At 41.0% G+C, this 13,044-nt stretch overlaps 1 protein-coding gene across 7 annotated transcripts in view; it reads left to right on the top strand.

Moving 5' to 3' along the window:
- The window catches only part of LOC139611248 (probable E3 ubiquitin-protein ligase HERC1), a 39,777-nt gene that overhangs the window by 11,620 nt on the left and 15,113 nt on the right, over nt 1-13,044 (top strand). For 6 of the 7 annotated variants that reach the window (XM_071465735.1, XM_071465740.1, XM_071465737.1 and 3 more), the window contains 24 exons: nt 274-388; nt 592-709; nt 983-1,184; nt 1,341-1,641; nt 1,734-1,782; nt 1,862-1,907; nt 2,653-2,906; nt 3,205-3,402; nt 3,608-3,728; nt 3,816-4,056; nt 4,178-4,344; nt 4,516-4,668; nt 4,781-4,878; nt 4,984-5,079; nt 6,089-6,256; nt 6,372-6,611; nt 6,708-6,791; nt 7,004-7,229; nt 7,949-8,243; nt 8,594-9,381; nt 10,059-10,269; nt 10,946-11,115; nt 11,928-12,011; nt 12,764-12,953. In XM_071465735.1, coding sequence (XP_071321836.1) covers nt 274-388; nt 592-709; nt 983-1,184; nt 1,341-1,641; nt 1,734-1,782; nt 1,862-1,907; nt 2,653-2,906; nt 3,205-3,402; nt 3,608-3,728; nt 3,816-4,056; nt 4,178-4,344; nt 4,516-4,668; nt 4,781-4,878; nt 4,984-5,079; nt 6,089-6,256; nt 6,372-6,611; nt 6,708-6,791; nt 7,004-7,229; nt 7,949-8,243; nt 8,594-9,381; nt 10,059-10,269; nt 10,946-11,115; nt 11,928-12,011; nt 12,764-12,953 — 4,615 coding nt within the window. The remainder of the gene's footprint in view (nt 1-273; nt 389-591; nt 710-982; nt 1,185-1,340; nt 1,642-1,733; nt 1,783-1,861; nt 1,908-2,652; nt 2,907-3,204; nt 3,403-3,607; nt 3,729-3,815; nt 4,057-4,177; nt 4,345-4,515; nt 4,669-4,780; nt 4,879-4,983; nt 5,080-6,088; nt 6,257-6,371; nt 6,612-6,707; nt 6,792-7,003; nt 7,230-7,948; nt 8,244-8,593; nt 9,382-10,058; nt 10,270-10,945; nt 11,116-11,927; nt 12,012-12,763; nt 12,954-13,044) is intronic. The other variant, XM_071465738.1, reaches the window with a different exon arrangement.

Raw genomic sequence — 13,044 nt, forward strand, 5'->3', positions numbered from 1 at the left:
TATTTTCACTTGCACATTTCTGTTTGTGTTTGTGAGTACATGTCTGTTTCTGAATGTTTATAATGTAAATATCCAGATGATAATGGACTAAATGCTGATTTTGAAAATTTTGCTTGGAAGAGAACTGTTGAATATTATCACAGTTGCTGTGATCATTTGCTTTTCAATATCCATCATAGATTCTTTTTTTTTAGAAAAAAAATTCTGGTCTGTAGGTTGTGTATTTTTTGTGACTTTGTTGTAATTAATCTGTATTGTTTGCTGTGAGAGCAGAATGGGAGAGCGGAGGCTCTTCGGGAGACTGTTTGCTGCAGACGGTCTGTCGTTGCTGTCTGGCTGCTCTTCTGAAACACACAGGTCTGCAGAATGAGGCCCATTGGCAGGACAGGTTAGTAATACAAATACCATATTTACTGAAATGTTTACTCATTCATTTTGATACAGTAAAACATTGACAGTACTTACATGTTAAAGTTTATCAGTTTATTCATTTATAAAGGATGTGATTATGTGAATGAATTGTTACTGGATAAGATCTACAGTATATTTCAGTGAGGAACAATGCTAATCATCCACTCTATCTCTCCACAGATATGAGCCATGTGAGAAACTGTTAGATGTCTATGAAACTGTTTATAAAATCAGAAGCACTTTGTTGGCACAAAAAAACTCTACAAGGATGTCTCAGGTGCAGGCTTCTGCCAAACAGGTACTGTTACTAAAATTTCTCCACTTCATGTCACAATGACATATATGACAATTATAGAGCAAAACAGAGTCATTTCTAAAGGATATATAGCTTAATAACTGTACTGTAAATAGTACAAAAAAATATGCTTGGCCTTGTAAGTATAACTTACACTTTATTTCAAGGGGCATATTTTCTTTCACCATTAATCTCTCTGATTAAATCTGATTAAAACAAAAAAACATGTGTATTGAACATATTTCTAGCCTCTGTTTTTTCTCTCCTGAATTGCAGACTGTTCAAACTCCCCAGAGTCCTGATACAGACAGGCAAGAGCCAGGGACCTCAGTGGAGCAAGTGGGAAAGGATCACGAACAGCAGTCAGGAGGTCACTGTAGCCGGGAGGTGCAGGTGACCCCACCTCCCACAGCCAACCACAACCAGGAGGAGGTTGCAGAGGAGGCTGTATTTGGCACTAGTCGCATGTACATGTCAGGTTAGAAATGCATATCTCTGTTTCTGCCCTTACCCCAGTGATGTTAAAAAAAAGTGCTTCGTTTTGAACACAGACACAAACAGAACTGCATGTTACATACACAGAAGTCATCATCACAACACATCTGGTTCTCAAGCGTCTTTCCTGTCTCTGCAGAGGTCCTAGAATCATTCATGGCCACCCGGGAGGCCATGCAAGTACAGCAGAATGTGACGGTGTATGAATCCTTTGGCACTTCCACCCTCCCCAGCAGCATGGAAAGCCCCATCAGCCCAGACAAGGAGCCAGATCCCAAGCAGCAGTGGGAGAAGCAGAGGGAGTCTGAGGAAGGCTTGTCTTTCCCTGCTGCTTGCCATCTGGTGGTGTCCCGCTGTCTCTTCCTCCTGCTGGGGGTCAGGCCTGCTTGGGTGGAACCCAGTGAAGGGGAGACTAGTCAGGCTGTGAACACTGGAGCAAGGTAGAGTTTGTGTCGGGTGGTCTGTGTTGGTTTGTTTTAAAGCAGCTGTGGTTTGTGTGCGGTTCCTGAACTAAGTGTCTGTCCACTTTCAGGAAATCATCATCAGAATCATTTACAATGGCTGCTGATGGCCGGAAACAGGTTAGTCTTGTACAGTACAAGTACAGTATAGCCCTACACCTCTACATCAGTGCTAATATACTCTCTTTGTCTCATTCAGTCTGACCAATCCAGAACCTCCTTGGGATCTTCCAAGAATAAAATGGGTAAGTGTAAATATTTGTACAAATAGTGCATTTTTAAAAAAAAATGTCTTAAGCTACAATCCTGTATTACTGAATGATTTGCTTATATGCGATGATTAATGCCACTCTCATAACTCTCTTTTAAATATAAGACTGCCGCCAGCAGCTGATTAGCTTCGCTTAGCATAAAGACTGCAAACAGCTGCAGCCTGGCACTGTCTGAATCCCCTGTAAAACCACATAGGTTTTTGTATGGATTCAAAGATAAACAAAGATATAATATGTGTTAATTCCCAGAAACAAAGTCAGGACTTGGAGGTCAAAAACCACTTAAGAATCATCTCACGTGTTGATTTACAGTTTATAGTCTTCATGCTAAGCTAAGCTAACCTGCTGCGGGAAAAAGAAAGCAAATAAACATATTTCCCTAATTGTTGAGCTATTACTTTAAAGCTGAATTTCATTAGTTCTGTGTAATGCTGTTTCATGCTGTTGTGGATATTCAGTTATGTATATTCTGTGTGTCTGTATGTATGTATGTATGTAAACATATTGACAAACAGAGATGTACTCCTTATGTCAGTATGAAAAATTTTAGATGAGTCTCTTATTGGAAATGTTGTGCTCTAATCAGTGAGAGAAATCACACCAAGTATTAATTCATACAAAAATTAATACTGAATGATTAACACTATATGAGATGTTTAAATATTATTTCAGTAAAGACTGAGACAATATTTGCCTTTGTCCCTCTGCTCTGTTCCAGGCTTACCTCTGTGCTCTCTGGGCATCATGAAGGACGCTTGGGATCGCCTGCGACAGTGTATCAGCCCAACCGCCACCATGTCCCACTATGGCAACAACCCTTTGCCAATTCTTAACCAGGTGTTCCACTTTGTATGTGGAAGCCTGATCCACTTGTCATCCTCCTCAACATCACTGCCGGGTGGACAGATGTGTAGTCTGGCGGATCCGAAGGCCATTACTTTTGCTATACTGCAGCAGCAACAGAGGGCTGAGGTAATAGCTGTTTCTTTTTAATATGACTTGAGGAATGCTGCAGTGGAATTCGACCCCTGCAGCATCTCCATCTGTTTGTTTTACTTATAGGTTTCATTATGTTTGTAGTGTTTTACATATTGTTAATTAAATGAGATGTAATCAGCCACATAGGCCAAAGAGTAGGTGGAAATGATTAAAAACTTGCAAAACGATTTGCAAAATGCAGCTCTGGAAAGGATTTGGAGCATTAATGCAGTTCTGTGGTTACATTTTAAGCTCCTATCTAACTACTAACTATTTCCTTTGCTCTGAGTAGGTGCGTCTGGAGGCTTTGTGTCAGATGTCATCCTTCCTGTCCAAAATGGAGGAAAAGAGCAGCGGGTTCACGGTGGCCCCTCAGTTTCCTGCGTTGTTGCAGTCTGTGCAGCTTCAGTTCCTCTCTGGATGCTTTGCTTTGGGAACGCAAATTATTGGTTCTCACTCCGGTGCTAATTATGAGATGCAGCATTACATGGTACATCTAGTAATCATGCTATCACATTGTTTGTGCAGCTGTTGATGATTAGTAAATATAGATAGATAGTAAAGAAAGAAAGAATGAATATTTAATCCAGCCAGATGGAGAGAGGGGAAACACTGATATTATATTAATTTTATAAGTTTCTATTTCATGGCTGAGTTGTATAAATTACTCTCAAATCCCCCTTTTCTCATTCCAGTCTGGTACACATTCAGCTTGTATGGATACACAAAGAGAGCTACAATCTGCAGCCCACACCTTCTACCAGCAGGTGGTGCGTGTCCTCAGACAGAGGGTCCTGTTGGAAAGAAAACATTCAGGTTTGTATCTGTTTCTGTTTTGCATCTGTCCAACATGTTAGAGTATCATTTAAACATTATTTTACAACCCCCCACCCCTTCCCCCAGGCTCCTGCCAGCACCTTCTCCTCGCCACAATGTTTGCACTGAACTTCTGCTACCAACCAGTGGACCTGGTGCTGGTCATCAAATGTGGCATCCTGGAAATCCTTTCCACGCTGACCAACAACAGCTGTGCTCTGATGAACCAGAGCTGGTTTGCAGCCACAACATCTGGATCCATGCTGCTGAGCGGGGCTGTCAGACTAGCTTGTACACGCCTGCTTCAGATATTGACTGTAGCTGCAAGGTGAGAATGTGGAGACAGTAAGAAGCTGTAAAACAGTGCGCATGACTTTTTTCACCAAAAAATTAAGGTACACTTGTACACAGTGTTGACAGCTGCATCACAAATTGTCCTCTGTGTTCAGCTCCTGTGAGGATGCGCTGCCTATTGATGTGTCCAGTGCTCTAATGGATGTGATGTGTGAGCAGCTCCAAAATGTCCTGCACACTTTCCACCAGCAGCAGACGGCAGAGCGAGGAACAGCTGAGAGAACAGAGCTGGACTCCAGCTGCAAGAGTGCAAATCTAGTTGGTGTGGCAAATTTAGCTATATCAAACATCCCTGAATTTTTTTTTTTACTGTCATTGCAATGTAATGAAAGATCACAGTTCAGTTTATTCTTTTAAAGGACAGATGTGAAACCGATAATGAAATAGCCTTTGTGTTTTTGAGCACAGTCTTCCTGCTGTTTTGCTGTTTCAGGAGTGGAAAACAGCAAAGTGGTTGAATCGCAGCTTGCAGATTTCCTGGTGTTTCTGAGGCGTGTGCTGTCATTGAGAGTAATGAAAAGACTTTCTACTTTTGTCAAATGGATTGATCCACTCATGGCCATTATTTCACACAAGTGCCCTTTAGGTAAGGTACTTTAAAATAATCATCTAAAACAGCATTGATAATGTTAACAGTGCAGAACAGTTTACATGAGTTCCATTTGATTCCCTGTTCACCATCACCATCCTCTTTTCAGGATCTCCTTGCTTCCAGAACCTTCGCACTAAGCTCTTGGCCTTTCACGTTTTAGAGAGACTGTTACCTGCTTGTTCTGAGCCAGTTCAGATACAACAGGTATGATACAATTTATCTTGAAAATTACTGGCTCCTTGATGTATTTGTTAGTTTGAAATTGTACATTAAGATGATGTTTTCCTTATTTTCTTTGTCTTCTTGTAGATTGTTAAACAACTCTTTCAGCTCTTGTCTGTTTATATGTGGGAGGAACCTCTAGCTGAGAGGAACCACGAGGAGCCATCTGAAAAAGACACAGGGGTAATAAAGTAGTGTTAACTTTAATAATACTTCAAAGTCTTTTGCACTTTCTACAATACTTATTATACAATGTTATTATACTATATTATATTGCCATATAACCAGTATAATGTTCCTCTTCTTTTTATTACTGTGTAAAACTTAATTGTCCCTGCAGTTCCATGGTATGTCTTGACTAGTCCCCTAATATATGAGAGGAGGCAACAATTTTCCCTCCCCTTGCAGAATCAGAGAAATAAACCATTCATCTTTTATGTGTTCTTATTTATTCATCATCTTTTTTTATATGCAGAAATCACTTTCAGTAATTTCTGCAAATAAAAAAAAGATGAAACATATCTATACCACTGACATATCTATACCATGCGTGATATAAATTACATGCTAGCCTAAGCTTTGTGTTTAGTACTCTCAGTGATTACATTTCGACCCTATTCACAATTCGGTTGAAATGTTTGCAAATAACCAGCCTATTACCTTAATAGCAATATAATAAAAATGCAAGTGGTTGGTGTTTTATTACCGGTCGAAAATGATGAATGAAGTGACGCAGTAGTCTGAGAGAAAATGCCTTTGTCGGGAAGAAGTGAAATGCACTGCTGGCAGTAAGGACACTGAAAACAGCAGGGCTACTTGATAGAACAGATGGGCCTGTTCTTCATGGTGGGGGTAAGATGGGAAGTGAGAGGAGACAAAAAAATAAAAACTAATTTAATAACTGTCAAATTACAAAGAATATTACATGAATTACATAAATCTGAAATATAACCCTTGAGTACAAAATGATAAACAGCATTTGAAAATGTGATTTGCTAAACAGATAATTTATTTACAGTTGAATTCTATCTGGCGGTTGGTTACCTAGAATTGTCTTCTTACATCTCAAATTTTTTCCATATTCTTGAGATTTTCCAGTTTCAGGATTTTTTAAATTACATTTCTTTATTCATTCGGTTGATGGATGTCATGTTATACAGTGCTCATGTGTTATCCACCACTTATTTTGCAGAATCCTGGCAACTACGATGAATGTATTCCCATTGGAGATTTTTCCTTTGACCCACACAAGATAACCTGCTGTTCTTTGGAGAGTGGGAACATCCTCTCCCATGGGTCAGGAGGGAAAGGTTATGGCCTGGCAACCACGTCCATCACCTCTGGCTGTTTTATATGGAAGGTAGGGTGTGGTGTCTGATTTCTGTTTCTTGTTTATTGATTGGATTTTATCACCCAAATATAGTGAGGAGAAAACATCTCCAATAACTTGACATGTACTCAACTTCTCTCATCAGTTCTACATCACCAAAGAGAACCGAGGCAACGAGGGCACATGTATTGGTGTTTCACGCTGGCCAGTCAGAGATCACAACCACCACACCACCACGGACATGTGGCTGTATCGTGCTTATAGTGGCAACCTGTACCATGGTGGGGAACTAGTCCGCACGCTTCCCTCTTTTACCCAGGGCGACACCATCACCTGTATCCTGGACATGGAGGCTCACACCATATCGTTTGCGAAGAATGACAAGGTCCGACCAGATCTTCACAGTTAGCGTTCAGGAGTTTTGCTCAATTTGATTGTTGTGTGTTTCTGAAATCTTTGTGTGTTTGCATTTTTCTTCTAGGACCCAAAGTTGGCATTTGAAGGTGTGGTTGCCTCTGAACTGTACCCTTGTGTGTTGTTCTACAGCAGTAATCCTGGAGAGAAGGTACATACTGTAGGCACTTGTGTTGTTGCCCCCAAGCATTTTCATTATTAACATCTGCATCTGCCACTGACTGTTAGAGAGTATCCATTAAAAGCAATTGATGACCATGATCTTTGACCACAGTTAGAATAAAAATACCTGTGGATTGCATTAATATTAGGAGCCAGGAACTCTACACAATCATCAAAACTGTACCTTTGTGTTTCTCACAGGTGGCACTGCGTGACCTCCAGATGAGAGGCATGCCCAGTAATCTACTTCCTGGGGAGCCTCTCTGCAGCCCTCGGACAACGGTGCTGCTGGAGTCCACAGTGCAGCTCCTCCGTAGGCTCCATCAGTGTGACCAGTGGGCCTCGCACATCAACCAGTACATCCATTCCCACCTGGAGCTCATTGGTCCCTTGCTGAAAGAGGATGACTTAGGAAGCATCAATCAAGGTCAGGCACAAGTTTAGACAATTAAGTCTGCTGTTTTGTCCCGTCTGTTACATTTTATGACACCGATGCAGGAAAACTTTATATCTTTAACTTATTTTCAAGTGAAATTAAAAGATGGGCTATATACAGTAGTGAACAAAGGAATCATAATGTCACTCTAAATGTTTCTGAATGTTTTTTGAACGCAGGCAATTGTGTTTGTGGTTAATTCCATGTATCCAGACAGCCAGACCTATCAAACTAATGTATTATTACAAATACAGTGATGCAATTTCAGTACACGTAAATCCTCACTGCCTTCACCATGCTGATTGATTACCAGATTTGTCAGATTCCTAGGATTTTGAGGTAGACAGGAAGGGCATTAATTTTCAATATAGGTTTCACATTATCTTTCAGATATGTGTGTATATGTAAAACTGAAATGATGTTAGCAATAGAGACTTTAAACAATTCCCCGTCAGTCACAGTCCACCTCCCGTGGACCCAGGAGTGAACAGCTGGTGTGAAAAACAGATGGATGAAACCAGCTAGAGACTGTTTGATTTAGTACATCTGTGGCTTGAGAACCTGCCACTGATTATCAAACAGTATCCAGTAACCGAGTTTCAATATTAAAGTTTCAACTGATTAAGCTTATGTACATTTATGTGAAATGTATTTTTCTAAATGGGTATTACTCTTTGTTTGATTGTCACTGTCTTGCATTCTCATACAAGGCATCAGTTCCACACACTCAGAGAAAGAAAACAGTGACAGAGACAAAGATGTGGCTGGTGACGACACAGGGGAATTGGTAGCACATCGTCGGTCCCTGTCAGAGGCCAGGCTGGCTGCTTTGTGCAACGAAGTGTGGCCAGTGCTGGCCCTCATCGGAGGAGTGGACAGCGGTCTGCGGGCTGGAGGTCTGTGCCTGCACAAGCCCAGTGGACGCAGGGCTATTCTGCTCGGCGTCCTGAAAGAAGGAAGCTCCCTGGCCAAGCTTCAGTGGGAGGAGCCGGACCTCTCTGTCAGGTATTACAAATATATATTCATATGCTCACTTACTTATGATGAAATGTCTTTGTATATGTTTCTTAAATTATGACTTTCATTAACTTCCATTAAACAGTTATTATATTTTCTTGTCTTGGTCCTTTCAGCATCTTTACTACTCTGTATAATTCCTTTCTGTTAGTGTTTATTTTTCCTCCTCTGTAAGTTACTTCTTTGTCTTTACTTTACTTTCATCATTTACCCCTCTGATCTTACTTTCCTCTTGCTTCTTCTTCTTCATTCTTAAATCCATTAATCCCTGTTGAATCCGTCCTGGTGTCAATCCATGCTCTATCTGTGGCTTCTTCCAATCCTACCCAATAACTAAGCTCCATGAATTCTTGGTCACCCAGCGACACGCCGATCATCTCATTGGAGCCCTGTGACATATCCTGCTGCGATGTCACCCGACTCGGAGGCCTCAAACCGACGGTGTTGTTAGATCTGATTTATTTGATGGGGCTGCTGGAGGAGCAGGGGTGGCTCGGGGCTTTTCCAAGCCCCAAAAGGAAATACTCAGAGGAGAACATGAAAGAGGGTGAGACACAGAGCTGTTTGGATGAAGACGCGTCGGATGAAGTCAGATGGCTGACCGAAGACGAGAGGAAAATGTTTAAGGATCAGAAGGTTGAGACAGATGTCTTCATATCACCGTCCTCAACCAAAGATGCTACAAAGATCGCGGACCATCAGGAGCTGTCCTGTCCATCCCTACCTCACCAAACATCCCAAACCTCCAAAGCAGATGCCTTTGCACTTGAACTGAGAGCAGTTAGAGTCTCATATCTTCTCATTGGAGCTTTGAAATCCCTCACTGTCATTTTTAGCTGTGAGAAGCTATCAGATCTGCTTCTAGTGTCTAAACATGAGCCTCCCAACTCTTCAGTGAGTCCCCTCTCCAGCGTAAACCCCGACCAGGCTAAGGCCAGCAGCAAACAATGGGATGAGAGTGCTGAGCTGAGATCAGTGCTGCAGTATGTGGTGCAGAGCATGGTGAAGTGGGCAGTCAGGCCCTGTCCCATCAAACAGAGCGTGTCTCTTACCGACCTGGAAAGGGCTCAGGTCATGATCTACAAAGGAGCGCTTAACAAACTGCAGGAGGACAAAGAACGCAAAGGTATCTAAATTTATGGATCAGATTTATTAGTTCTTTTGTTCTGTTACTGTGTAGATGAGCTGGAGACTTTGAACTTGAACTTGAACTCACATAAATTCCAACTTAGGACTTGAGTTGGACTTGTGAAGTCTTAGGTTTTTATTTTTAAAGTCCATAGATAATTAAGAAATAAATGAGATAGTGACATGGATGCCTTGCTGAGCCACACACCATGAATATTTAATTATTTGGCCTTTGCATTGGACATATTCGGCCTAAAACTATGGCTTTTATTATCGATTAATTTGCTGATTACTTTTTTAACTGTTTGGTTTTCAAAACATCAGAATATAATGAAAAATGCCCATCAGAGTTTCCCAGAGCCATACAACTGTCAAATTTTCTTTAAATCAGCTAATCATTGCAGCTCTAGTTGGTTTCTAAAACACACTATTAACACACCTTTAAATGTTGAAATTAAATGACTTGCTAATTATCTACATTCGCATCTGAAGGACTTGAAGCTCGACTTTGCAATTTTCTTTATGAAGACTTGTGACTTGACTCAACTCAACTCAACTCTTGTGCTCAAGGACTAGGGGGTTACAATGACATGTATGTTGTGTTGTGTTAAGGATCAAAATATAAATATAGTATATTAATAACAACTAAATAATAACTTAACATTTTCCTTGCAGAATCAGGCCACCACTTGTCTCAGCCCATATCCAAGTCCTCCAGCTCCGTGTCCTTGTACAGTGCAGGTTCGGAAGGCACTGCCATCTTCGGTCAGTCAAACAGAGCCTCTGCTTCATCCTCTAATACTGACTTGGCTTCATCTCTGCCAACAAACCTGCAGGCAGATGGCCTTGACAATTTCAACCCTTTCCTCCCTATCAGTCTGCTCCAGTGAGTATGGAATTGGTTCATTATAAGAACATTATTGAATAAGTCCTACTAAAAGCTCAGTATAGCATATTCTCTGAAATGTCTTGAATGGACACAAACTGGAATTCTGGTGAATTCTCATGTTACTGATTGCCACAGACCTGTATCTTTTGGCAGCAGCAGCTTTTCTGAAGTCCAGGGAATGGGTGAGTTAGGATATATATGAAAAAAGAGAGTGAGGATTCTGCCTGCACTGTCTGTAGACTAGGCTGCAGCTCCGCCTGCTTGTTTTTCTCTTAACCCAGCCAGCTGATCAGTGTCGATGTTGTTCCTGCTTTCAAGAGGCGAACAAACAAACAGCTTCGGGGTTATGTAACAAAACACAAAATGAAATCTAAGCCCTTCAGGGAGGAGAATTTTGATAAGTATAGTACCAAGCTCTTCTCCAAAAGTCTCCCACAATACAAAGCACATATTGTACTACCTTCTCTGAGTTGAGCAAAATGTTGACGTAAGAGGATACATGCTTGATTTGCTGTGATTTTAGGCATCTTCAATCAGGTTAAATGAAGCTCAACTTATGCTTTTTAGATACTTAATATTTAAAAAGTTTGTTTGGGACTGACGACTGGTAGTGTAGCACCACTTGCACTGTGTTATTACTGTATATACTACTGTATATCTTCACTCCTTCTAGGCACATGGTGCTAACTCGGTTCCCTACGCTTACCGGCCTGGTTAGTGCTCCTTCCGTTCTGCACCCTTGCTTCAGCCTGGCCAGCTCTGCTTCCTGTGATGCCTTCACAGAGCAGCAGACTAGCTTCATGGAACCAGGTCCCTGCAGCACGCAGGCCAGAAGCAGCCTGGGTAAGAACAAACGCAGAGACATTGATTGGTGGAAAAGCTGTCAATACATTGCAGTACAAAGAGAAGAAAAATTGAAATAAATGATAAACAACATAATGTTTCAAAAAGAATAGCTTTGCTAATTGCTGCAGAATTGCAGGTCAGTTCAGATTTTAACAAACTTTTTCCCCATGCTGGCTTCATATTCAAAAATGCTATTAATGTAATTTCAAAAAGAGCTGAATTCAGCCAGACTCCTGCGTTATCATAACAGGAGAATGGTGATAACTCATTGGAAACTCAGTCTCTTGCATGCTCTCATGTTCAGTTATTTGTCACTTATCTGCTGCTCAAAACAGCATGTGTTTTGTTCTGCTGTCAGACAGATATGATATTAAAATTATCAACTGCTTGCATGACACAGTTTGTGCACTGACATGCTTGAATGGCACCATTTGTTTCATCGTCAGTTATGCTATTGTTATTTTTGAACATTGCTGGGAAGTGCATGAAACTTGAGGTCATTGCTCTGACTATCTAAGGATAAATTAGGATTTAACAGGCCGGTCAATTGGTAGGTGTCATCATTCATTCAGGATATGAAAACTAAACTGAAAAGGTGTACTATACAAAAGACGTAGAGGCTTTTTGTGTAAAGACTAATAAAATAGCATAAACTGAGGAAAAGAAATAAAACAAAATGTGAAGGTAATTTATTTATCTGCTAAATTCCACAGCAGTCTACATGCATGAAAAACTCAAGATGTCTCTGTGGGCTTGTTTTTGTTTTCTGTTTTTTTTTGTGTACTTTTCCTTTTCTCCTCAACTACCAGAACGGACACAAATGTTTGTCACCAGTCGGTTGCTAGAAATGGGATTCTCTATGAGACATATCTACTGGGCCATGGAGGCAGCAGGTACTGCTTTGTGTAGTGTGTCTGATACCACAAATTTTTTTGCTTCATGTGCTTTTCTATTTTAAACATCTGTCCTTCACTGTGTGCTGCAGCCTTCCTGTAGTATTTGTTAAACGAAAAGTGTGCATTATATGTTGGGGGGGGGGGGGGCATTTTCTTTCTTTTAGAGTGAACAGAGTGCTCTTGTTATTTTCTAGTGTTAATGCAAAAATAACAAGCATCAAAATTACTATAACCATATATTTGATAGTTATTATTATTTATTTGTTTATTATTTATTGTTGTTATTTTTATTATTTTGAATTTCATGCAAATCTTATTTTTGCTAAAATGTTGCTCACACAAGCTTCTAAGGCGACATGGTCACCTCACGGTAAAACTGAACCCATTCAGAATTTTTGGTTCTCATATGGCACAGATCATATATGTATTATGAGTATGTAAACAAGTAATTGTATGAGTATTTTCACATTTACACATAGCACCAATACATATTGTCACCCTTTTTATCACTTCACTTGCCCTCATTAGCCTAATTTTAGGCCTTTCCTCACCCACTATGAGACAAATTTCACACCACCCCTCGTCCCACACTGTGTTGTCAGAGCAGATGTGCTGGCCTGACCTTAGATAGTGCACAGAAGCGTGATCATCTGGTGGTGATGTCCGACATGAAGTAGAAATGCAGCACTCCATGATCCATCCTTTCTTTTTGAACTCTGACAGTTCAACTTCCCTGTGGTCCCTCCCAGATGTAGCAGGTGACTTGGACTCTCAGACCATTGAGGTGTTGGCCAGCTGGATGCTAGAGCACCCCCTGACTGAGGAGCAGCAGCAGGCAGCTGAGTCAACTAGACCCGCGGGTGCTCCTGAGACCCCGTCCCCAGATGGGCCGGAGACAGTGCAATGTCCTGAGCGCCCCACCAGTCAACCCAGTGAAAGGTCAGGGATTTCAGGAGCATATTGACATTTTGCAGCTGGTACTGTATTATTGTTATAAGTAGAACCAGTTTGCTGATGGAGTGCATGTTAT

Source organism: Trachinotus anak, unplaced genomic scaffold (assembly GCF_046630095.1).
Source record: "Trachinotus anak isolate AG129_WGS33_773 ecotype Australia unplaced genomic scaffold, CSIRO_AGI_Tana_v1 ptg000028l, whole genome shotgun sequence".
Taxonomy (NCBI): domain Eukaryota; kingdom Metazoa; phylum Chordata; class Actinopteri; order Carangiformes; family Carangidae; genus Trachinotus; species Trachinotus anak.